Source organism: Tyto alba, unplaced genomic scaffold, assembly GCF_018691265.1.
Source record: "Tyto alba isolate M040663 unplaced genomic scaffold, T.alba_DEE_v4.0 Super-Scaffold_40, whole genome shotgun sequence".
NCBI lineage: Eukaryota > Metazoa > Chordata > Aves > Strigiformes > Tytonidae > Tyto > Tyto alba.
In genome coordinates this window covers 48755456-48780113 of record NW_024881316.1, presented here as the reverse complement: position 1 = coordinate 48780113, position 24658 = coordinate 48755456, and the positions used below count along the sequence as shown (strand labels likewise).

General features: G+C 41.3%; 1 protein-coding gene across 12 annotated transcripts in view; it reads left to right on the top strand.

The window, feature by feature from the left end:
* The window catches only part of HMBOX1 (homeobox containing 1), a 122710-nt gene that overhangs the window by 77795 nt on the left and 20257 nt on the right, over positions 1–24658 (top strand). For all 12 annotated transcript variants that reach the window (XR_006166385.1, XM_042802975.1, XM_042802970.1 and 9 more), the window contains exons 6-7: positions 753–906; positions 22460–22542. Coding sequence is in view for 11 of the 12 variants with exons in the window: in XM_042802975.1 (XP_042658909.1) it covers positions 753–906; positions 22460–22542 (237 nt within the window). In the remaining variant the exon portion in view is untranslated. The remainder of the gene's footprint in view (positions 1–752; positions 907–22459; positions 22543–24658) is intronic.

Genomic DNA, 24658 nt, shown 5'->3' with positions numbered 1-24658 from the left:
CGAAAGATCGATCTCCCAGTGTGTCTTGATTTATCTTGATTTATTAACTGAGAGGCTGTTGTGGAAAGAATCAGGGGTAAGTTTCAGAGGGCCTTCCCTGAAGGCATTGTGCCAAATCCTGTCTCTTGCTTGATGCTTTCCAGCTCAGACTTCTTGAAAGGAGAAATATCCAAAGAAGGTGGACAGAAAAGGAAAGGTGTGATGTTAATCTGCTTTCAGTGACCTTTTCAGGCAACCTGGCACTCAGGAGCCCATGTTTGCACAGGTCAGGGTGTGTTTCTATCGGTGGAGCTATTTCAAGTGTTTACTCAGCTCTTCAGACACATTGAATTTGGTATAAATTTACATTTTGCTTCCTGAGACGGTTGTACAATTAAATAGAAACCTATTTCCCATTTTGTGGCGGAAGAGGTAGCAGCACAACCTGAATAAATCCGAGCTTGGGGCACAGCTTTCTGTAAGACACTTTTCCTCTTGATGAAGACAGAAGAGCTTTTCCTAAGTGGTGATCAGCTCAGTTACGTCTCCCTTAGATTTCCATGGTCACCTGATACCTCTCTGGCTTGGAGGTTGGGAATGGGAACTCAAGCTGGCTTTGTGTATCTTTAAGGTGTCTTTTGTTTGATAATGCTTTACTTTTTTTTTTAGTTTGAATGGTTTCATCATCTGTCTTGTCTTTTTTTCATGAGCAGGAGTGAGAAAATGGGCATGATTTTTAATCCACTAGGAAACACAGTATTTATTATTCTTAGGGGCTACGTTAAGCATGAGACCCGCTCCTATCCCAATAGAAGAGCCAGAATGGAGACAGACGCCTCCCCCAGTCACAGCTACCTCTGGGACCTTCAGACTACGGCGAGGCAGTCGGTTCACATGGAGAAAGGAGTGCCTGGCTGTTATGGAAAGGTATGTCACTTTGGGGTTTCGGAGATGGGCATTTTAAAGCCAATACAAGTATCCTTTTTCCTGCTCTGGGGAACACCGGCTTCATTTTCATGGATGTGTTTTAGCATCACGCAAGCCAATAACAGTGTAATCATTTGATTCTAGATGATAGAGTAGGAGGAGCTATTTTACCCCTTCTGTTGTGTAAAAAAACCCTGTTGTACTGCTCTGGACAATATCTCGGGTCTTGTAGCCCCTGAGACATCTTGTCCCTAGCTCAGTGTGAGAGTATTGGCGTTCAGCTCTTCCTTTGCTTTTGCAGAAACCTTTCTGTCTAGCCTAATCCAGGCTGTGTCTTGGTGGGGGTCTGTACACACTTCACATTCTACATGTCTCCTTTCCCAATTTACTGATTTGTCCTCATAAGGTATCATATTATTTTAGAGTTGATACTGGCATTTCAGCAGCACTATAATTGTTCAGGATGCAGAATGTTGCCTAACAAGCGGTAGATTCCTTGTCCAAAAAGGCTCTTACAACCCTTTTACGTGAGCTGGGAACAGTACAGAGCAAAGTGGATCTTTCAAATACATATGCAGAGTGGCAGGCGATCATTAGAGCTCCCAGCTCTTCAGTCCTGCAGAGACGAAGCACTCTCTGAGCCTGGTCTCCTGGCTGCCTGTGCGCTTTGCCTTTCCCTCTGCTTACACTAATGTCTCTTTTGTGGATAATATTGTATAATAGAAAAGGGCTACTGAACTCAAATGTAGTTTAGGGATGAATGCTTGTTTCTGTTAAGGGCTAAATGACTGGGAGGAGTTTTCTTCCCTCCGAGAGCATGAGGAACCTCCTTTCCATGAAAGCACCAGATGACTCTCGGTGCGCACTGCACTCCTCTCTGGTTTCCAACTTCATTGTGTCCTTGGCCAGCAGATTTTTAGGATGTGCTTTTGCCCTTTCTGTTATGCTTCTCTTTCCTCTTGCTTGCACAAGGGTCTTGAGAACTGAATAGGAGCAGGAGAGTGTCTCCTTTTGCCTAAGCTAAGGCCAAAATACTGAGCTCCCTCAGGGACCCAAGCCATTCTACACAAGAGAGAGACATAACCCTGTGTGGCCACGGGCCATCACAGGGGCTTTGCAGGGCTGAGACCAGTAACTGAGTGTTTGTGTCCCTATTCTGTCCTGGCACTGCACTGATGTTTTCAGCTTTGGCTGGATGTTTCCCCAAAAGAAAATAATGTAAATGTTTGAAATCTCTTCTGCTTTGCTAGCCCCAACTAATGCAGAGTCCTGAAGTCTGATAGGACAGGGGACTGCATTTTTTTTAACGTCCCCCTCTGCACAGGCAGTATCATGTGCAGTATAAGATCTTTAGCACTTTAAAATGCTTGTAGGACTGTCCTGATTGCAGTGTGTAGAATGACAAAAGCACTACAGCTCTGTGTACCTTCAGGACAGTGCCATCTCCTTATTAACCCTCTCCCTGTGAAATATGTAGTTGCTCTGAAGTAGAATTAGAGCTCTTTGAGTATTGGTGTTTTCCTTCTTGGTTTCTTTCTGGACTGAAGTGCAGTTACTGCACTTACTTGCTGTTTGAATCATGATAGTGCCTTAGCCTTGTTTGTGCTAGGAGCTGTGGAAACTCAGAGCAGAAGGGGAAAGCATTGCAAACAGGCACCACCCTTTCCTCCTTCAGCCCTCTCCTAAAGCCAGTCTCTGCTGTGACACTCTCGGGAAGTCAGACAACCTGTAATTGTTAGGTGTGAGAATAGGTTTTGTGTATGGAAAGAAGCAAGTTGGTGTTGACATTGGGAATCATCCAGTTGTGTATGCAGACACATAATCACTTGATCTCATTTTTCATTACCCTCTTTCTTCTTCTTTGCAATTCTTGTTTTTGTTCACTGTGTCTTGTGCTCTGCAAGGTCTTTGCTGCTGGGGTTTTCTTCTTATTCTGCTGTTTGATGTAGACTTCTGCCACATTGCCTTAATCCGGGCTTTAATATTCATTTGCAAAGCCCTTGCTAGGTCACCGCAAGCACTGAATTTCGCAGCCTTGTGTGTGGGTCCTGGAAAGCTTGACTGAGGAGTTTTACTTGAGGCAAGAACACAGTAAACTCCAGCTGTGGTAAAAGCTTTGCATGACAATAAAACTACACCATAAACAAGTTTGGAGTATGGTTGTTTAACTCAGACTTTAATAGGCCTAGTTGAGCTCTAAGGATGAGCTGGTTTATGCGACGAGTTTTGAAAGAATGGGAGAAAACCACTCTCTTGGGAGCCCTAGGAAGAAGCTAACTAATTTCGCTTACAAGTCACCGGAGTCTTCCAGGCTTGTCCGTAATATGACTCATAACAGCGGCCGGGATGGAGGTAACAAGACTCCTGGCTGGCTGGCCCAAGCAGATCAGGTTCACCTGATGCCATAGGGTCAGGAATAAGCATTTGGTCGACTAAAATGGTGTTTGGCATTGCATGTGGTCTGGTGCTGTTTATCTGGTAATTTGCATTTTCCTCTGAAGGATAAAGTTTTGACTGTGAGTAGAGGCATCTTCCTCAGTTTAATGGACTCTTTTCCTTAATTAAATGCAAGTTTCATTGCATTGCATTTGCGTGTCCTTCAGCATCTGGATGCGCTGTTGGTGCACGCAGGGATTTAGGCACCTAGTTTTGAGCTGCTTATTTGGGAACCTCAGTAAAGTGCTTGTTCATCTAGGCTTCTCGCTATTCAGCAATGAGAAACAGAGATCCAGAAGACAATTCCATCCCACTAATGCAACTCATAAGGGAGCTATATGCATCTTCCTCTCTAGCTACAAAAGAGGAACCTTCTGCAGTTAGACCTAACTTTGGTGATTTAGTTAGGTGCCTGAAGATAAGAGGGTTGAATCTAGACTTCAATGGAAACTCTTGTGTAGATAATGCAGGACTACTTCTTCCTATAAACTTCTGAAGTGTTGCTGCAAAGCTGTGTAAACATTTTTTGGGTGAGGATCAAAGTCTTGGGCTGTTCTATCAGTTAATTGTGGTATGTGCTTTTGACTTGGATTCAGTTGGTAAGAAATGCAGCCGCTAAGAGTCCATGTGTCAAACCAGCTGAGAGCACTTGAAGGAAAGAATCTGAATTTGATTGCAAAAATTAGAGAAATTTGCTTCTAGAAGCGGGCTCTCCAACTGAAAATGCACAGCACTGGTCAGGATTTGGCCTCTGAATGGAATGAGAAGGGTAAGGGTTGAAGGGCTAGTTTCTCTTTTTTTGAAAGATTTAAATCAACAAAAAAATTCTGTGCAATCAATTATTATATTGGTGCCAACCTGATGTAATTAAGATTAGAGTTAGGGCCAGCACATATACTTAAATGTCTAATGTACATAAGTGTCTGTATACAGGGTATGTGTATTAAAGAAACTAATTGGTTTATACTGGATTTGCAGAATGCTGCTTGCGGTTTCTGTAATTCAATTCTCCAGTCTTTACTGCTTTTTTGGAAATTCTCCCAGGGTAGTTTATTAGTTGCTAGGCTTAGATTTCGGACAATAGATTCAGGTCTCTTTCTCCCTCTCTCCTTTCTTTTTTTTTTTTTTTTTTTTTTTTTTTTTAATATCTCACCGAATATTTATGCTCTGAAGGTTAAGAAGAGCAATAGTTCCAGAAAGTAAAGTTCTATATTTAACTGCAGACTAGGTGTGGTTCAGACAACTGCAGTGCAAGCTCCCTCTCGCTGCTGTGCTGGTGATATCAACCTTGACCTGTTCTCTTCTTGAGCCTCCTGCTCATGAAATATGCTGAGTTTTGTGTGTGGTGATGTTGTCGTGTGGCTTACCCTCCTTTGGGAACAGAGCTAAGACTACAGTAGTCCTTTCTGTGAAAACCTGAGGTTAAACTTTAAAGTCTGTTTCTCGTTCAGTTTCGTGTTCTTCCTTACGTCTTCTCCCAAAGATATTTTTTTTTTTCTTTTCCCTGCTTTACTTCTTTTCAACCCCTCTCATTAGAACTACAAAATTGAAAATTCCCTTAGGGTTTTCTCTTTTTTAATGAAGCTGTGTTGTCTTGTCTATCTTCCCCTTTTTTTTTTTTTTTTTTTTTTAAAGTGATTTGTGCTTTTCCTCTAATCATATGTTGGAGTTGAGGTTTATCTTCTTTTTCAGGCAAAAAAACATCTGAGATCGGCAGCAGAATCAATGACTGAATACCCGTTTTAAGGCACTTTTGTGGAGCGCCATTAAAGTCTGGGGCAGAGGGGGAAGGGGAGTTGAGTGTTGGTTTTTAAGTATATGCTTTATCCAAAGATTAAATTAAAATAACTGTAAATTCTGCTCCAAACAAAATGAATAATTCATCAGTTGAAAGTATTTCAGTTTGTCTAGGGAGTAGGGACTTCGCTTTCTGGTTGAGGGTTACTTGGTTTGATCTTTTGGGTCTGTTTTTTTGTTTTAACACTTGTCTGTGCTCTTGAAGCATCCTTTTGTAAAAATACATTTAGATTTAATAAGACTAGATGATATAGATACCCATTATTCCCATTTCATAGATGGCAAAACAGAGTCAGGTGTTTCACTTGGCTTTGTGATCCAGGGCAACTTTATTCATAAGAAAATGGGTTTAGATTTCTCAAGATACTGAGGGTATAGTTTCATGATATAGCTGAGCTGAATTAACAGTTTGTCACCATCTCATCCTTAGGTGTTATCCTGTCTCACTGCCCTTCTCAATTCCTCCTCCTCAGTTTCCCTGCTCCTGCCTCCCTGCATTGTGCCAGATATGTTTCTTGTCTGATTGAAATACCGGCCAATTCAGCTTGGTTCAGAAAAAATAAATCCTTTTTATTTCCCCCTGAGTTTTATTGAATTGGTTCAGCTTGCTGTGCAGTGGGGGTGTGCCAGAAATGGCCCAGGGCAAATGACAGGAATGCCCAACTGAGAGCGCAGGGGAGGGGAGGTTTAACAAAAAGATTACAATTTTTCCATGGCGGTTTTTTGATCTGCTTGGTTTTGTTCTGATTTTGTTTGGTTTGAGTTGGATGAGATCCGGGCTTGGTTAAAAGCATGGCCATGCTGCCAGTTGTGCTGGCATCACGGAAGAGGTGTCCTTTGATTGGTGCCAAGGAACGGGAATGTGTTACTGCGCCATCACTGCCAAACTCTTCGTGTAATTTGACCAGGTTGTATTCTTGTTCCCCCTTTAAAGCGGACCCAGGTTGACGAGGAAAGTCACCTCCGTGCCAAAGCCAGTCACTGTTGCGTTTCTGTCGACTGCACGCTTACGCTCGAGAAGGTTTAGCATTGGCTGCCCTCCTGAAAGAAGCACCTTCTGCAGTGGTCCCAGCGAGCTGGGGCCGGGCTGGGCCAGCGGAGCCCTGCGCATGGTTCTGGCCCTGAGCGATATCGGTCCTGACATGCGTTATTAGAAATTCTTCCGATTGTGAAAGCACTATTACTGCAGCTCTCCTGAGCGCTGGGGCTTCCACGGCTTCCCTGGGGAAAATGAGAGCTCTATTAGCTCCTGAAATTCAGTTAGGAAATTTTCTTAGTTAATTTTATCCCATTACTCTTAGTTATGTCTTCTAGCAGAACCTTAATACCGGCCCCATAGGGGATCTAAGTTTCCTGTGCAAGGCTTTGGAGGAGATTTAAGTTTGGGATTCATTGCGTTTCTCTCTTTTCAAGCTGACAGCAGAGCAGGAAGTAATGTCCTTCGGCCTCTTCCATTAGGCTTGTACATTGTTAGAAACAGAACATCAGTTTCTCATCAATATAACGATGTCCACGGGTTGGCTCGGGAACGCTGCTCGTCTTCCTCGGGTTTGTTTTGCAGCCTGCTGGGAGGTGAGGAGTGCTGAGAGTTATGCTCTGCTGTCCCTACGACCCTCAGATGTCATTGAACCTTTCGGTGACGCGCGTTCTCAACTGTAAAATACCTACTACCTGTTTGGGAGACTGAGCCAAACCAAAGAAAGGATGAGCAGGATGCTAAAAGCCTGGAACTCTTGGGTTACCAAGGAAGATTTGTGTCAGGCATTAGGAAAAACTTTCTAACTTTAGGAATTGTTGAGCACCGAGCAGGTTATCTGCAGAAATTATGAAACATTTCTCAGGAGCAAATTAGCTAAAATCTGTCAGGATGGTTCTGATATGCTTAATCTTAATGCAGAGGGAAACATCAGGTGACTTTTTTACGTTATTTTCCAGCTCTGTTTTCTCATAAGGTGTTTGCTAGTCAGCAACTTGCAGTGGGAGATTCAACTTCATTAAGTCCTTTGAGGTGTAGGGAGGGAGTGATTTTTTAGGATCTTTGCTGTTCGTACTTGTGAAATGCTTTGAGATCTGTGAGTGCAGGTGCTTTGCAAAGGCATTCAGTAAAGTTCATTTTACAATTTAGACGCAGGCAAGATCTTTTTATTGTCTGAAAGTTCAAGTGGTTCGGTTCAGGGTCATTGCTGTATGCCTTCATAAAATGCAAGAGCAGCCATTTTATGCTTGCTACACAGTATCTTTCTTATTTTGCATTAGATCAAGCTATGTTCCCTCTTAGACATGCATAATATGCAAGCTTCCTATTCTAATCAGCTGTAAGCAAATCCCAGTTGTTTGGCAGATTGCATGCAGTAAAATACAATGCAAGGATGTCTGTCCAAAGTGCTCACCAGACCCTTGTCTCTTGAAGGATCCAGCACCTAATGAGTTATTTTTCTTCTCAGGGAGCTCAGGTGCATTTTGTCTCTGTGTTCTTTCTCCTTTTTTAAATAATAAAAAAGATCTGTGGGAGGGGCGACTCCTTGCAGCAGACTCCAGATAATTTATTTTTTTATCTGCCAAGGTCAAAATAACTGAAATCAACATTTGCAAAAGGAGCCTTGTCAATCTGGCCTGCAGCAGCACTGTCTGGTGCAGTAACCCCACATTTTAAGAATGGGAATTCTTCTCTAGTCCAGACACTCCTCTGCATTTCTCCAGGACCAGCTGAGACACTTCAGTATTCTGTGTCCCTGCTCATGAAGGTGAGAAGCAAGATCTCCTCCTGAGTTACAGCATTGTCTTCCCAGAGCATCAAAGCAACTGTCATATATGTGGAGTTGGGAATCTCTATAGGTGCCCAGATGCTTTCAGTGAAGATGTAAAAAAGGCATGGTTGTTGCTTACTGAGCAGGCTAATGTAATTTTTGCTGGCCCCAGTAGCACCAGTATATGGGAGGATCTCTAAGACCAAATTTACCCCTTAGTCTCTCATTTGCTTTTAAGAACATCCGCTGGCTCCTTCAGGGGTGTCCCAGCTCACAGACCCCACACTTCGGAGCGTACCCTGAGTGTTTACACGTTCAACATCCAGCTGCCAGGTTTGCCCTTGCAGTGATTTCATGTCACCATCCCCGGCGTGTAAAGCGATGTCGGGGCATTGCCCGGGGAGGGGAGGTACAGAGGCAACCTCAGTTCAGCCTCAGCTCCTGCTAGGAAAACACGAGTGTCACATGGCGGGTCTGAAGAGCACCGTGAGCTCCTGGCTGCTGAATATCTGCCTCGGTCAGCCTCATTTAAGAGCAGCCATTTAGTCCTCGGGTACCTTTTCCAGCTCCAGCTTTTGTCCCTGGCGCCAGGGCTGACTTCGGGATGTGTGCTGGTACCGCAGCAGCACTGTGGAGTTCTGGACTGTGGCTGAAGCTTCAAGGCTCAGCAATAACCCAGGTGGTGGTGATGGTGATGGTATTTGCCATTCTTTTGACCAATCCTCTTCAGCCAGTGACTAGTTCACACATGGCTAGCAACCATGTGGCTGTGGACAAAAGCTCTTATCTTCTGTCCTGTATTTTTTCAAATGCTGCTATTGCAGCTGTGGGCATTCTTATTATTCACATAAATATGTAATTCCTTCTAAGGTCTTCAGGGTACTTTGGGAGATCTAATTATACCGAGTTTCATTTTGTATGCTAAAATGTGTTTAAAAAGTTGGAGGTCCCTTTTGCCTGAGTATCATGAGAAAGAATAAAAAAGAACATTGCGTTTACCTTCCCGTGATCATTCACTGTATGTGCTACTATCAGTCTGCTGCTTATTTATCTCCTCTTTGAAGTAAACAGTCATTCTCTTATCTCTTCTCAGATGGCAAGTCTTCCCTTGCCTCTAATAACATTCATTGTTACTCTTCTCTGGACTTTTTCTATATCTACATTCAATTTTTAGTGACCCAGGGTAGGTGAGTAGGGACAGGAGCAGAACTGATTACCATATTGTGAATATTCCAGTTTATACAGGCAGCTGAATCTGATTCCTGTCGTCCTCTGACCTCCAGCCTAACATCTGGTCTTCCTGATCACTTTTGTGTACTGATTGAGAGTATGTTTTCTTTGAGTAGCCCACAGTGATATATGTGTGTCTTTTTCCTGAACAGTTACAACTAATTTAGAACCAGTCATGTATGTGAGGAGTTTGAATTTGTTCTTTTCTCTGTGTGTTACCCTGCTTTTTGTGAAGATACCAAATGAAGTTCAATCGTGGGAGTGTTTAGATATTTGTAAAATTCACAGCAATTATCTGCTTTATTTGTATCCAGAAGAAATAATTCACTTTCCAGTGCATTATTAACTGTTTAATATTATTATATTATATTATATTGCATTATTATAACTGTTAACACCAGTCATTTTAGGTCACAGCTTCTCTGAGCCAAGGGCTTGTATGCTGTTCATACGCAGATCCTATCGCAGTGGGCTCTCTACAGTCGTGTTGAGACCTCTAGATGCTGCTTGCTGGAAGGACAGTGTGAAAGTCGAAGTCTAGTCCTGTGGGTTATCTCTCTTGGAGCTTTCTTCTATGCCCAACACTATAGACTTTCTGTAATCCTTCATGGTACTCTTCTCCCTACGACTGTTCTGTTTAAAGTATGCAGGTTCTATAGTAACAAAAAGCTCACATTAATTAGCTACATGGTTATTTGATTACCTGTTAGCATGGTTTCAGGAGTCGGGGAAAGTCAGGGCATACTTCTCACAGAAACTGTGTGAACTGGACCCTGGCACGTTTGGTCTACGTTCTGTGTGATTGTTTTATAATGACTGTCACTGTAGGCTGTCTGGAACAAAAATTTCTTGACTCTGTTACATACAACCCATGTAAAGGTGATGTGCTTTGGTACAAGGGTGTAACTGTTCCACTCTGCTGTCTCCCCTGAAGGAGCTTGAGACAACGCTGGGGAGTGTACTCCCTCTTTGTGAGCAGACTCCTGGGAAGTTTAGCAGATAAGGCAGTGACAAATGGCTCCCTTGGCAATGACAAACACAGGTGACCCCTAAGATGTGATCATTCCCCCTTTGGCTTTTTTTCAGCCTGCTTAAAGTCTTGAGAAAGAACTAGACAGCCCGGACCTGCCAAGGAGGGTTGTTCCAGGTCCAGGTTCAGCTGAAAGGGATAGTCATCGCTCACAGTGAGATTTACCTGACCTGTATGTAATAATATCCATGGAATAAACCCACTTAAGTGAATTACAAAATTAACTTCTTGAGTGATCTGGAAAGCGTTTGGAAGGAATTAGTAATCAGGTTGGCACCTTGTCACTTCTTGCTTTGATGCAGCCAGCTGTCAGCATGGTGTATGCATGAGCACCATCCAGCTCAAAGCACTGTTGGATTTGTCCATTTCTGGTTTCTAGAAGTATGCAAAGTATTCCTGCTGACTCTCACTGCAGCTAGTCTCTGAACAGAATCCAAACCTACCTCAGTGAAAGGAAATTCTCTGCCATCTAGTAACAGATGTGAGGTCTTTATACAAGTAATAAACAGAGTAATTACAAGGAGAAGTGAGGGAGGAAAATTCCTAAGTAAAACTCTTAAGTATGTTGCATCATGTATTTATGGGCTCTTGGTCAGACTGTGGAGTGCTTTAAACAGACTAAAAAGAATGCTTTATCAGAGAACCATATGGGCTTTGACCACAAAAGTCACTACCACATCCTAGATTCTTTTTTATCCTTTCTATTTTTTTTTTTTTTTGGTCGTCCAGGATAGCACAATTGACTACTTTTTTTGTCTGATTTTCCTTTGGAACGTGCATAAGTTTTAATATGTTTTGAATACTGTGCTATTTGTGAGGAACTCTTTCAACAGAATAGAAGACATGGACCTGTTCCAAAGAGCTTTTTTAATATGATTTCCTTATAAAGAGAAAAGAATGAGGAAACAGGGCATGTAAGTACAAAACATATAGGAAGTCATCTGATTTGCTGCTTATTATGTACATAGGTTGGTGCTCTTTCAGTTTCTAAATACCCCTTGATTTTCTCTTAATCACGGGAGCGTTGGACTCGGACTTGCAGTTTCATGTCCAGCTTCTTTTGTTTCAGTCAACCTTTATTAAATCCTCTTCAGAAACTGATTAAATTCTCTATCTTAGAAGCAGGTATAGCCAAGGTGCAAAGCCCATTGGGAGATGGCTACCCAGCAGGCTCTTATTGTTTCAGCAGTTAGATATCTAAATTCCTGAGATTACGTGTGACCCACCCTTCTTGGATCAATATTACCATTTAACTAAAATAAATCCTTACCTCTGTCTTTTGTCTCCAGTGTTGGTCCCCTTCATGTATTTCTGGTAAACCATAACCTCATCTCTGCCTTAAGGTTTGCTCAGGTAAAACATGTTTATCTCTTGCAAGATCACCTTTCCATTTCTCCATCATCCTTTGACTGCTCTTTGAGATGTTCAACTTTAAATTCGTCTTTTCTCGAATGCGGGAGATCAGGATTGTACATAGTCCAGGTGAGGTCTCGTGCAAGTATTTTAATGCTTTTCTTTCTGGATTGAAAGTAGCTAGCATCTTCAGCAATATCAGGCTCTGCCTTTTTGGAGGTGGTGTTGCATTGTGCCTTTTGGTCATAGTGACTTAACAGAAAACGATCTTTCCAGCTGATGATCTTTTTGTGTATATGAGGAGTTGTTGGTACTGAAGTGTATGACCTTGCATACTCCAGTGCTAAATTTCTTTTTAGTTCTCGCCCTTAGGATTTTCTATTACTTTTTATGGTACTCCAATTCACTGTATTGACGCGACTTCTGACTTTGTCATCAGCAGATTTCGTTACCATGTTCAGACTTTGTACCAAGATCATGAAGTGTTTTAGTTCTTAAGGTACTCCAAAGATGATACTTGAGGAGTATCACCCATAGCCGTCTTCCAAGCCATTATTTTAAATTCTCAGCCCAGTTCTTAGTTACATGTTTCCTTTCTACCCTGTCGCACAATTATACTGATCTTTGTCGTTTCCAAAATTATGAATAGTTTCCCATTTGTAACTGTATCAAATGCTTTACTGAAGTCCAAAAACCATAGAATCACGGACTGGTTTGGGTTGGAAGGGTCCTTAAAGACCATCTAGTCCCGACCTCCCCTGCCATGGTGGACCCCTTCCCCCAGCCCAGGGTGCTCCCAGCCCCGTCCAACCTGGCCTTGAACCCTTCCAGGGAGGGGGCAGCCACAGCTGCTCTGGGCACCCTGGGCCAGTGTCTCACCACCCTTACAGGAAAGAATTTCTTCCCTATATCTAATCTAAATCTGCCCTCTGTCAGTTTAAAAATGCTACTCCTCGTCCTACCCCCACCCCCTGATCCAGAGTCCCTCCCCCCCTCTCCTGCCCCCCCTTTAAGCCCTGGGAGGCCGCTCGAAGGTCTCCCCGGAGCCTTCTCTTTTCCAGGCTGAACCCCCCCAACTCTCTCAGCCTGGCCTCCCAGGGGAGCTGCTCCAGCCCCCTGATAATCTTGATCATGATAAGAATAATTTATTTTTCTAGACATAGGACGTATAGTCAACAGCTCCTCAGTTGCTCTTAGACCATTACTACCAGTACTGTTTAAGTCATGCCTCCTAAAGAGTCTGTCCCCAGCAAACTTGGCTGTTCCGAGATAGTGGCAACGACATTTAGGAGGAAACATGGCAAAAACCATGGCTCGTGACAGGGAGCACAAGTCTAGGAGTAAGGAGCTGTGGATTTCTTTCACAGCTCTGCAGCTGGTTTCTTATGTCTGTATCTCTTCACTTTGCTGTTCTTCTACCTGTAAATTCTTCTAATAATATTAAAGAATAAGATTAAAGAACACAATTTCAGAGTACTTTTAAGGAGGTTGTGATCTGGTCATAGAAAGCACTCTTGAAATACAAAGCATGTTGGGTATTTTTTAATGAAGTAATACTTTTGAGTCCTTGGAGCTTATTATTTCCAAGGTAACTGTTCATAACCCTACAGGCAAAAAAATTTATATAAATATGGATAATAAACTCAGGCGAATGGTCATTGAATAATCTGTAGCAAATAAATAAAAAGATGTTGCTGCTGCCAGACTTGAGAAATAGTACTCTTCAAGGATCCACAAAGCTACCTCATTGCTTAACACTTTCCTTAAATGTTCTTTGCTACGGTGTCTACAAAGATCCTCATGAAGCTGATCTTGGCGCCATAGTAGCGTAATGAACTATCATGCTGGCCTATGTTGATTTCATGATTTCTTGTTCTCACTTGCTTATATCCATCTCTTGCATTTTATTTAGGTTGCAAGGCAGAGAATAGATTGATAGTAAAAAATTGCATCTTTTTCTGCTTTGTGTCTGTACAGCACTTAATACAGTAATAGTTCTAGTCCAGAGCTTGGAGGTACTAGGCATTAGGAAAAATACATGTAAGGAGCCCAAAATCAAAAGCCTTCATCCTGAGCCTCTTGACTTTAGGCACTGGATATCCTACAAGAATTGGCCTTATCTTGTCTTTTGTATCCTGTAGGTTCCTTTCATTAGTTTAATCAATTTTTCTTTTCTGAAAATGCAGCAGCGGTGGTGGCTGTCTGTGTGCTTCTAAGCTGAGTTGAGTCAGGTCCAATACTGGAAATTGAAAATAAAAACTTGAACATCTTGGAGGGGAAATGGTAGTGATTCTGTTGGAAGTTGTCAGTCCATACTAAGCTTTATGACAAATCTCATGATTTGTATTTTTCATCTTCTGGAGGCTTAGTATAAAGTGAGACTTCAAGCTTCATAGCCAGAAGGACTATAAAATTTTGAAAAAGACGACCTTGCTGAGGCTAAGCTAATAACAACTTGAGGGACCTTGCTGCTTACACTTGACATTCTGTACGCACATTGTGATCCAATGCTGAACTTGCCATTAAAGTACAATCTTGAGGTAAGGATAGACTATTCTAGAAATGCCTTATTTTAGATGAGCAGAAAACTGAGTTCTGGCTCTGAGTTGAATATTTTCTTCAGGAGAGCAGAGAACAATGTTTTGGGTTGAGTAGTGTAAAATCCAAGTCACACATTTTGCTGTTTGTTTGTGTTGCCAAAGAAAGCCTTGGAATCCTCTGCTGTCTTGCAAGTAGTATCTCTAATAACTTGTCATGGCTTAAACCCCAGCCGAAACCAGAACATAACCACAGTGCTGGTTACAGTCCATCTCGTTGGAAAGGTGGGTCACCAAGCAGCAAAACAGCCCGTACGGGTGGGTGGGCTCTTCCTGAAGTCCAGGGACTGATTTCTGCAGGGTCTCATCGCTTCGTGGAGATGTTTCGTTCATGGACTGATCCTGCCTCAGCTCTGCGTGCCTTTGTGAACTAACTCAATGTAGATGAGATGTTTGTTTCACAGTTCTCTGCATAAAGGTCTTATTTATCAATCGGTTAAGCCCAGAGGATTTCATGCCCATAAATATCCCTGTAGTGTGTAGGTCTCAATTTAAATATTGCAAGTAAATAAAGGAGAACAAGAGATACTATTATTCATGCTTAGATGCCTTGTTAGGAAAAGCTTTGAAGGTGCTGTATGCTCACACCAACCAGTTGTTGAACTATTACAGAACAATTCTCATTTTATCATGTCTTGATACGTTGGTTACTTGCTGGCTTCAAAAAATTACTTTTTTTTTTTTTTTTTTTATTCCTTTCATTTTGTGAGCAATTTAGTTAACTGTGTTGGTTTTGGGAGTCTGCAATACCATTTAAGTTTAAGGATACTCATAAAATTTTAGCCATTGTCTGCTGTCAGTTTCTTTAAGGTGCCTTAAGCAGAAAGTACCTGTGTATTTCAAATTGCTAAAAACTCCAAATCTTTCTACTCAGAAGAGAGCTGTTGTGTAATTTCAGAAATACTCTTATCACTAAATCCAATTACAAGGAAGAGTAAATCGCCACCTCCGATGTCTTAACTATTCTTTTTTTAATTGTTAATTATCTTGACAGTAGGGTGCTATAGATTAGGAGGAATAGATTATCTTTGCAAGTATGAGGCTTTCAGAACGATTATCAATTAATTCTTGTTTTAAAAAAATTTAGGATAATATTAATAGCTTGATAGGATTGTGTTGGTGCTTGAGACCATTGTCAAGATACTGAGAAAATGATTTTTAAAAAATAAGAAACTTGATGATGTTGTTGTAGCTTTGAAGGTCGTAACAGTTTTACGCACTCCAGTGCAAGGTGTATTTCTGGCATTTTAATCTACATTGCAGAGTAGATTCCTGCTAAGAAGCATCAGTAAAATGACTGTTTCAGAGTTTAGGCACTGATTTGTTAAACCAGAGTAAAGAGCGAGCTCTATTGTACCATTTTTTTTTTCAAATGTGTACTGAAATGACTATGCAACTTAAGTATGCAAACACATACTGACGTGCAAAATAATTACAATTTATATATGTCTGGTGGTCTAAGTGATCTAGTCCTGTTGAGATCTCTCCTCCAGATTTGCACTTTCCATGAAAATAAGTACAAGAATGTAACAGCTCTTAAAATGAGAGACTTAAAAAACTGTTCTCTCCCTAAACAGAGAATATGGCGAGACCCTGGGGTTGAAAGCTCAAGCTGGGAATGACACGCAGATTTTTAAAGAATGTGGATTTTTACAGTTTGGTTCCAAAGCTTAGTTAAAGTTATGGTAGGTTCTGCATTGGATAAAATCCCAAATTTTTATGCTGGGACTGGATATCTCTGCAGGTTGAAGAGAAAATCTGGGTTTAATGCCAGAATTGCTGAGAAACCTCTGGTCAGTGCTGTAGAAGTCACGCTAGAGTCCTGCAGTGGTTTCTTCAGTCCTTTAAATCCATAGACCTATGAAAGCTATTAGCTAAATGATGGTGCTGTAGGGAAAACAGTAGAGAGCTGTAGCAATTGGTGTTTTTTCTGGATCTGGGATTTTTTTAAAAAATTTGTCTTTTGCCTGCATGGAAGGTCTAGTTGAGCTGATGCTGCGGGAGTGCCTAGATTCGGCTTCATCTACTTGCATCCAGAGAGCTGCTGATCTCAAGTGCAGCAGTGGCTCACCAGATGTTTTCCTGTAGCAGCTAAACTGGTAGTTAAATTTTGCAGTCCTAGGGGGAAGAGAAGATGGTGTCTTCAGTGTAATTCTTGGCTCCATCAGAGTTTATCTGTGGAGAGGATATCTTTGCGCTTTAATTTTGTTGTCTGAAATAGAAATGCCTTTACTATATATTGTGGGGTGAAGTGTTTAGTTGACACGCATGCCGTTATTATAGAATCTGTAGAAACATCAGTAGATAAAGTGGATGGTGTCATCTGTTGACCTCACTGAAAATGGCGTTAGTGATATTCTTGGCCAGTATTTACTGGGAAATAAACTAGTCATTACACTTTCCGATGAGATTATGCTTTGAATGTCACTTCTCTGACAGTCTGTCTCATGCCACACAGAGATAAGATCTCGGGCACAGATGACAGACTAACTTCAGAAATATTTCCATTGATTTGACAGCCTGAATAATAGTTCTGTTAAAAGCCACAAAGACTGAAACAATGACCTCTTGCTACTGTGTGATGCTATGTTGATAAATATACTAATGAGAGATAAAGTAGGTAACGATATTCGAGTGTTTTATGTAACTTGTCAGTGGAAAGCAGAGGTACCGTTCGAAGGGAAACCAGATAGGGAGCTGAAATTACAGGCAGCCTTATCGAAGACAAAAGAGCAGCTTGCACTCTCGTGTATTTTGAGACACCAGAGGCGTTTGGCATGGAGCTCAGTCCCTGGTGGCAGCAAGATCTTCTGTTCATCAACAGGGGTCAGATGGGAGCTGGGGAAAATGGGCAGTTCTTTTTTTTTTCCATACATCCCTGGGCCAGTCGCCGAGCCCATCACTCAGGCTTTGCTTTTAGCATCCGTTGAAGAGGACGTGTGTGAGCTGCCATTGAAGGAACCGGTCCCAGCTGCGTGTTTCAGCCATCTCCTGCCCGCCTCCCTTGGCTGCACAACCACTGCTCTTGGCACGTGTGGAAAGCTGGACCAGAGAAGCAGTCGGGCAGAAAACCTTCCCGCAGAAAAGGAATGAAGGAGGGGATAGGACCATTCCTTTCAGCCTGTGCTTAAATTGTGTTAAGCTGGACTGCAGCCTGAGTCTCAGGGAAGATGGTTTTTGGTGGAGGAGTTAGAGCCCCGGGAAAAGTGTTGGGATATTTCAGTCGTCGGTGCTTCCCGCATTGATGGAAGTGGGAACTCAGTGACACTAACACAAAATTAAGTGAGGGAGTGAACTGGCAGCACTTCCACTGCTCTTCAATAAACATCCATCTGTGTATTCTTACCTCCCATTAATTGCAAGGTAAATTATCCTTCTTTCAGTGAGATTGCCCTGATGTACACATACCTGAATTACCTCACCTTGAGTGTGTGTAATTCTGCCGTAACAGGTGACCTGTGGTGAATTGTTACCCTGCAATACATTTGAGCCTCTCCACTTTGAATCACTTCCACACTTTGAAGCTTTAACCATTATGTCATGCTTTAAACTAAGCCTTTGGCCAACCCGGGGTCTTTGAGCAATTCTGGGTTTTTTATCTGTTTGTGTCTGACATCCAGCCCTATGAAAAAGCACCAAACCTGGCCGTCCTTCCGCTGCTCCGTGGCTCGGGTCGTTTCAAACACTTCCCTGGCAGCTGCAAAGATGATACAAAGCAGCAAAACTTCCACTGTGGATTATCAGGAACACTACTGAGGCATTGCTTAATGCATCTGATATCTAAGCCTGGATAACAGAAGCCGTAGAGCCAAGCAAAAAAAGATTGGCAGCTATTGCAGGAATTCAGATAGGGGCACCTTGGTAAAGAGTGGGGGGGAATGCATTTACTTCCCTTACAGAGCCCGGGGCTGAGATGGATTCTCTCTCCATCATTGTCCTAAGCACATTATCCCTGAAAGAAAGAGGGTTTCTCTGAATCTGCAATTTTTCTAGGCTTCCAGTGTTATTGAAATGAAACCGCTTCAAGGATATCTACATTCTTTACCATCATATGGATTCTCATCTCATGTAAATTATTTGGCTACTTTTCATTTTAATCCTCCACTGTCATTTTCTACAAAAGAGATCATTTGGTTTCTTCATTGAAGGTATTCAGCTGACAGCTGCCCTTTGTCTAGAAAGCAGTGTGCCTTTGCAGGATTTACTTGTGCCTGCTCTTCATCTTTTTTTATTTTTTTTTTCCCCCCTCCATCCTTTTAAGTTCATATTGCTTCATATTTTTCATCTCTAGTTTTCAGGAACTTTTCAGATTGTGAACAGGCTGTGGTTTGTAGCTGTGAAGAGGAATTCAAACATCCCGCGTTCTTTCCCTGTCCCTTAGCAAGTGTGTACCTGGCTGATAAGAGACAGAACTGGAGGCAGATTAATTAATTTCCTGCTTGCAAGAAGAACTGTAGTCAAAAAATTCACAGTGTTTTCGCAACTTCTACATGAGCAAACCACAGCTGTCAGTGATGAAGTACAGAATTTTCTTCCATGGCTTCCTCTCCTGAAAACTCAGTAATTCTCACCTACTTCCTAGAAATGTTGGGAGGCTTTATATATTACAGTTTATGTCATGGGGTATCACCCATGAGTCCCATTAAGACCTTGAAATAAGTGAGGGGAAGGAAATACGGTGTGTTGGTAGCGTGTGTATACAGAGAATTTGGAGGCTGAGGATAAAAGTTGGCTCTTACAGTTGAGGTTTTATGTTTTTGGTTGCCTGTAGCTATGAGACCTTTTCCTTTAAGACTGAAAACTGTTGAGTATGATCTTTCCTCTGATAAAACCAGCTTGCACTCTGTCAGAGGGTACAAGCACAATACCGCTATGGAGAAGAATATTATCAGGAGAAGTTGAGGCGAAGATAACAGTTTTGGGGAGCATGAGTGGAAGGTTGGGTGAGTTTATAGGCAGGTTGAATGTGTGGGGTAAGGAGACAACACGTCATTAATGTGGAGAAGGAATAAGCCAACAGGTAGAAGAGGCAGGTTCTAAAATGAATGTGTCAACTACAGAAACTGAGTTTAAAAAATCTGGTACTGCCTTTCCAGCTCCCCTCTGTTACCTGCTTAGCTTTGTGATCTCCTTGAAAGTGTCTTATTTAGCAGGAGAGCTGCCTGAAAACTTGTCAAAGTTTTGGTGTTTTTTCTCATAAAACAGGGGTTTGGGGTGAAAAGAATTTCAGATTTTCAAGTGGGAATCACTTTTCTTGTAGAAACTTTTAGACCTTAAAAGATAATATGTTTGTGTTAGAATGTAAGGAAAATGTTTCAGAATGACAAAAAGTATGTTTTGATCCAACCAAATAAAAATGTTTATAGCTTATTCAGTTGTAGAATGTGTTAAGATAAGAATTACTGTTTCAGCAGCGAAATTTTTCTAAATCACAGAAGTGATTGGACTACACAAAGAAAAACTTCCTCGTTTGCCAGAAGAGGCATCTCATTCATTGTCCGGTTCTGAAAGTTATCTCCATCACAGGGAGATATCCTGATATCTAGAGAACAGTAAACCTGAGCCTAAGTTTTGTTATTATTAGAAAATGTGAGCTTTTTTGATGGAGCCAGCAAAAATGTATGGCAGCCTGTGGCTTGCTAAAAGGATAGTGTTTAGTTACGTGCCAGGAGAAGGTTCACTAGTGAGTCTTGCGTTGTCTTTTCTTCGTTAATTGGTGTCTGTTTCTTGCATCAACATAGGAATGGGCCGTTCAAGTATACACTGTTTCTTAATTTCACATCTTTTGCCATTTCTTCCGTAGAGTTAGGCATTGTCCAGCAGCTTTGTGACCACAGATGATCTAGATCCATAATATTGAACGATACCAGCATTTCACTTTCTGGTTTTAGTACATCTCCATGTAGATACATCAGGCTTTCTTATTTTATGGGGTTTCTTTCATGCTGTTTTTCTTGACTTTTGACAAGTATCTGTAAACAAAATAAATAATGTTCAGCAAAGGGAGTCCATAAAATAGCTGTTACGGTTACCAGAATTTGCTGAGTTTAGTTTTGCATGTATAGTAATGACCTGGATGCCTCATTAGGACTCCAGGTCATACAGTATATTCATTTAAATAATAATACAGGAGTTCTCAGCTGTGACCTCTTGATGTTCCTTTATCTCATGGCACTTAAAAGAGGAAGGAGTTCCTGGCTCTGGGCAGAGAGTGGAGCGCTCTGTTTTGTAGGTGGAAGAACTGAGACAGTGTCATGAGGCAGTTGGACTGGGATCCTGAGCTTCTGCTTCCATCACTAGCTACTGGAAAAAGAATTTTCTGATCTGTTTTCCAAGCTCTCCTTTCTCAAAAGGACCCTTTTGTACAGAAGATGATACCTTTGAACAGAAATCTGCAAGTTGAGAGAGACACGCATATTACTTCAAGGGCTATAATAATAGAAAGGATGATAAAGCTGGAAGAGGAAAGATTATACTTTAAAAGATACCATGCGCAGACACTGGGCGTATTGCTTGAAGGGGGAGGAAAAAAAATACAAAAATCTCTTGCCGATGATTAAGGGAGCGTTCCTGCTGGTGGCAGTGCCAGAGTTGAGTGTGCTATGTACTTGAAGCTTCCCAGAAAATAAGTGTAACCAGGTGTCCAACTCTTCAGATCTAATGGCATAACCTCAGCTGTTTTTTCAAGAGTAGGATGAAGCATAGTGGGAATTGCAGTTATGGTTGGTCTCTCTGGATTTACTTCATAAGAGCAACTCGGAGGTCCAGGGAAGTAGAGTGGATGTTTACGTGTGATTGCCTCCAAAGCCCAAATTGGTTGCACAGACGTAGTCTGCCCTTCATTTAGTGAAGATGGAACTATTTCTGTGGTTTCGTTTGCTCTCCAAGCTAGCAAATCAAGTGGAAGTACATTAAACAGTGGAACTTAGCTGTGCTAATGCGTGATTTCTCTTAGTCAATGAGTAACCACTTTGAAATAGGACTCTGTTTGTGGGCAGAGCTGCAACTGTAAATAACACTGTGAACAATGAGATGAAGAGGTAGGAGTTAAAATCCAAACAATGTTCAAAATTTGTATATACAGTGAATTAATCAAAACTGGAAGTAAAATAGTGAGATCTGCGTTAGCACCACTTATTCAGAAGAAGGTTGAACAGAAGGAATTGCTGTATGGAACAGAATCCAGGTTTCCATAGAAAGTAACTGTGCCAGGGCCGATTCACTAGAGGAAAAGTATGACCATGGAAAATAATAATTGCCTAAATATGCCTAAATCTCCTACTAGGAAATGATCTACAATTAAAGGAAATATCTTATTTTCAAATACAGAGCAGTTGTCCAACAGCTGAACCTGCTGCTGATCAAAGTTGATCAAAGAATTCTTAGGATTATATATTGCTGACAATCTGCAGAAAAAAGTGTAGTAGTCCCTGCTTATGGCATGCTTATCAGAGTCCATTGAAGTAAACAGGACTTTTTGTTGGTTTGAATGCAAATCTGATAAGCTCTGTAGAATGTAAATCAGTTCATTAAAATTTGTAAAGCACTTAAATGAAGTAAAAGAGAAAACAGTTTAACTTTTATAGGATGTTTACTGCATATAAAGTACAATAAAATCATAATTATTCAGAAAAAAAATACTGTTAAAATATGCTATACTCAATATGTTCTGGGGACAATTTAAAATTTTTAAATTGTGATTTAAAAAAAATACCTAGTCTGACTAGAGGTCTTACTGTGTGACTGTAATTTTGGCTGTACAATCTTCATATCGTATGTCTGAAGTATGCAATATTTGTGTGTGTTTGCATAATATATATACAAGTATGCATGTATGTGTGTGTATATTAACCCAGGGATCAAAATAAATATTGAACAGCTCCTTCATTTATAGGACGCTGCCTAAACTGGGGGTATGTCAGGGGAAAAAAAATGTTATTATCATTTACTTGATAATAAACAAAAAGAGAGGCATGGTCTATTATGTCTTTTGACATGATGGCTCACCTGACAGTCTTAACTCTGAGATTCGTAGCATCGCCTACTTCCTTTGTTGCATCTCCTAGTACGGTGGCACGATATTCCAAATGCTGAGATAATATTAGTTTATCTGAGGCATTTGCTAAATCTTATCCACTCTACATGGACATGTGTGCATGCTGATATTACCATATGCATGTACAGGTTTGCATAAAATTTACTGCGTCTGTGGTATCTCTGTAAGAGTGATGCATAAACTAGCAGTTGACATATTTTTGCTGCTTTGGAGCCTTCATTCTCTGATTTCTGAAAAAAAAAAAAAAAAAAACAAACAAAAAAAAAACAAACAACCCACAACTTTTTTTTTCTTCCCTCCCTTCCAGTTACTTCAATGAGAATCAATATCCAGATGAGGCAAAGAGAGAAGAAATTGCAAACGCCTGTAATGCAGTCATACAAAAGCCAGGTGAGGAGCTGGTCATGGTGTCCTTTCCAAAGGCAACTGCAATTAGATTTCAACATCTCCTGCTAAATTCAGCAAATCTCATTTTATGGCTATTACTAACAAATGTAGTTCTCTCAACTAGTAGTAGGTTTCTTCCTGACCATTCTATAACTCATGATGTTCAGCCCATACTTGGATGAACATGACAGTCAGTGCAATTTTCAAACCTAAATTCCAGTGTCTGCAACTTCCCACCATTTGAAGTATGAAGGGCAAGTTGCACATTTGAACATTTCCTTTATACAGCTTTCTTTACAAATGTCATTGCTAAGAAGATAAGTCTGAAGGGTTTCCGTGCTTTACATTCAGTTATCTCAAAGTACTTACACAAGCACTCAGTAGTGATCTGGGAATTTTATTACACGGAAGTGGGTTTTACTGGTTCCATTTTACAGATGGGAAGTCTTAGGCTCACAGGCTGGGGCTTGCTGGAGATCATACAGCAGGTCCTGGGAGGAGTAAGAAGCACAGCTTTCCTGTGTTTCAGTTTTCTTTGCAAATTCTAGGCAGAGTCATTGTATTAGAATCTGTGTATAAATGGAGGACCTTGTATTGGGTCAACAAGTTGCATTTTCCCTCTTCCTGGAGAAGTCATACTTGGGAGAGCATGAATATTCAGTGTAGTATGAGTGGACACACCTGCCTTTGCTTAGTTTTGCTAACTAAAAATTTGCATAGTTTTCAGAACTTGTATTTTGGATATATTTAGATTTTATATAGCCAGAATAAAAATTAATGCAAAAGAAGGCTAAGGCACGTCTCCTGAACACTGGGACACTCACAGGATGGCACAGGATCATGGAGCAGTAGAGGCTGGAAGTGACCTCTGGAGATCATTTGGCCAGGCAGGACCAGCTTAGATGAGGTTACTCAGGACTTCACCTCATTAAGTTTTGAATATCCCCAAAACCAGAGGTTTTCCCACCTCTGGACCCCTGCTCCACAATGTTGAGCACTCTCATGTCAAAATACTTTTTCTTAATACCTAGTCAAAATTTTCCTTGTTGCAATTTTTATGCGTTGCCTGTTGTCTTTTAATTGTGAAAGCTGAATGATGTAGCAGGTAGAGCACCAAGGAGGTTAAGATTTTCTTCCTAGCTGTGCTGCTGCTGTTTGGTTTAGTAACTTTGAACAAGCTCCTTAAATATTGTGTTGGGGATTGGTAAGATACTGTGAGTAGTACCGGTGCAAAGCATTAGGAAACAGCATAGTTATCTATTTCCAGATTTTTCTTCCTTTCACTTGTCTCCTCACCTTGTTTAAGTTTGCAGATTGCTGTAATTACTTGAATGTTTTGTGTGCTGAATAAATAAACTTTGAGAAACAGTCTGAAGCGGAGGAGTCTCCTCCTTGTGTAACCTGCAGAGGACTTGAGGATGCAGCTACACTGAACAGGGTCAAGGCCAACTGAAAAGTTTTCCACACTGCCCCTGCAATGCTGAATCCCTCTGGTCTTCGCTCTTTTACTCTGGTGTTCAGGAGAAGGGATTGTCCCGTGCAGCTGGCTGGTGGTTGTTGGGATTTTATTTACTGGTTTAAGTGTAAAACCACAGTGATGTGGTTTCCAACATCGCCCGCTTCTCCCAAAAGGTCACAAGTGTCCTGACAATGATTGAAAGGGTGTGATTAGTGCTGAGGAACTAATACGTGTGGGTATATATATATATATACATATTTAGCAGCTGGTGGTGGAGAGGAAGGAAAGCAGATTGAGGAGGGGAACACAAAATCTCTTCATTCATTTTGCTGCCAAAGAAAACACGTCATTGAACTATATCCTTGTGGCACGTAGTACGAGAACTACCCCAAGGGTATGCGATTTGTGGCAGAGCTGTGAATTGAATTTGAGTTTTTCGAATCTTAGTTTTGTGCTTGAACTAGAAAAGCAGCCCTCTATTCTCCCCATGGCTCTGGATTGGGTTAATTTAAGCTGCAAGGAAATTCCTGTATTTTGGATTGAAAAAAAAAAAAGGCTACTTTGTTTTTAGAGAGATATTTGGCATTTGTTACCATAGCATCTGGGCACAGTACTCTGATTCACATAAAATTCACTTTCTTCTGGGTTATGATAACTGTC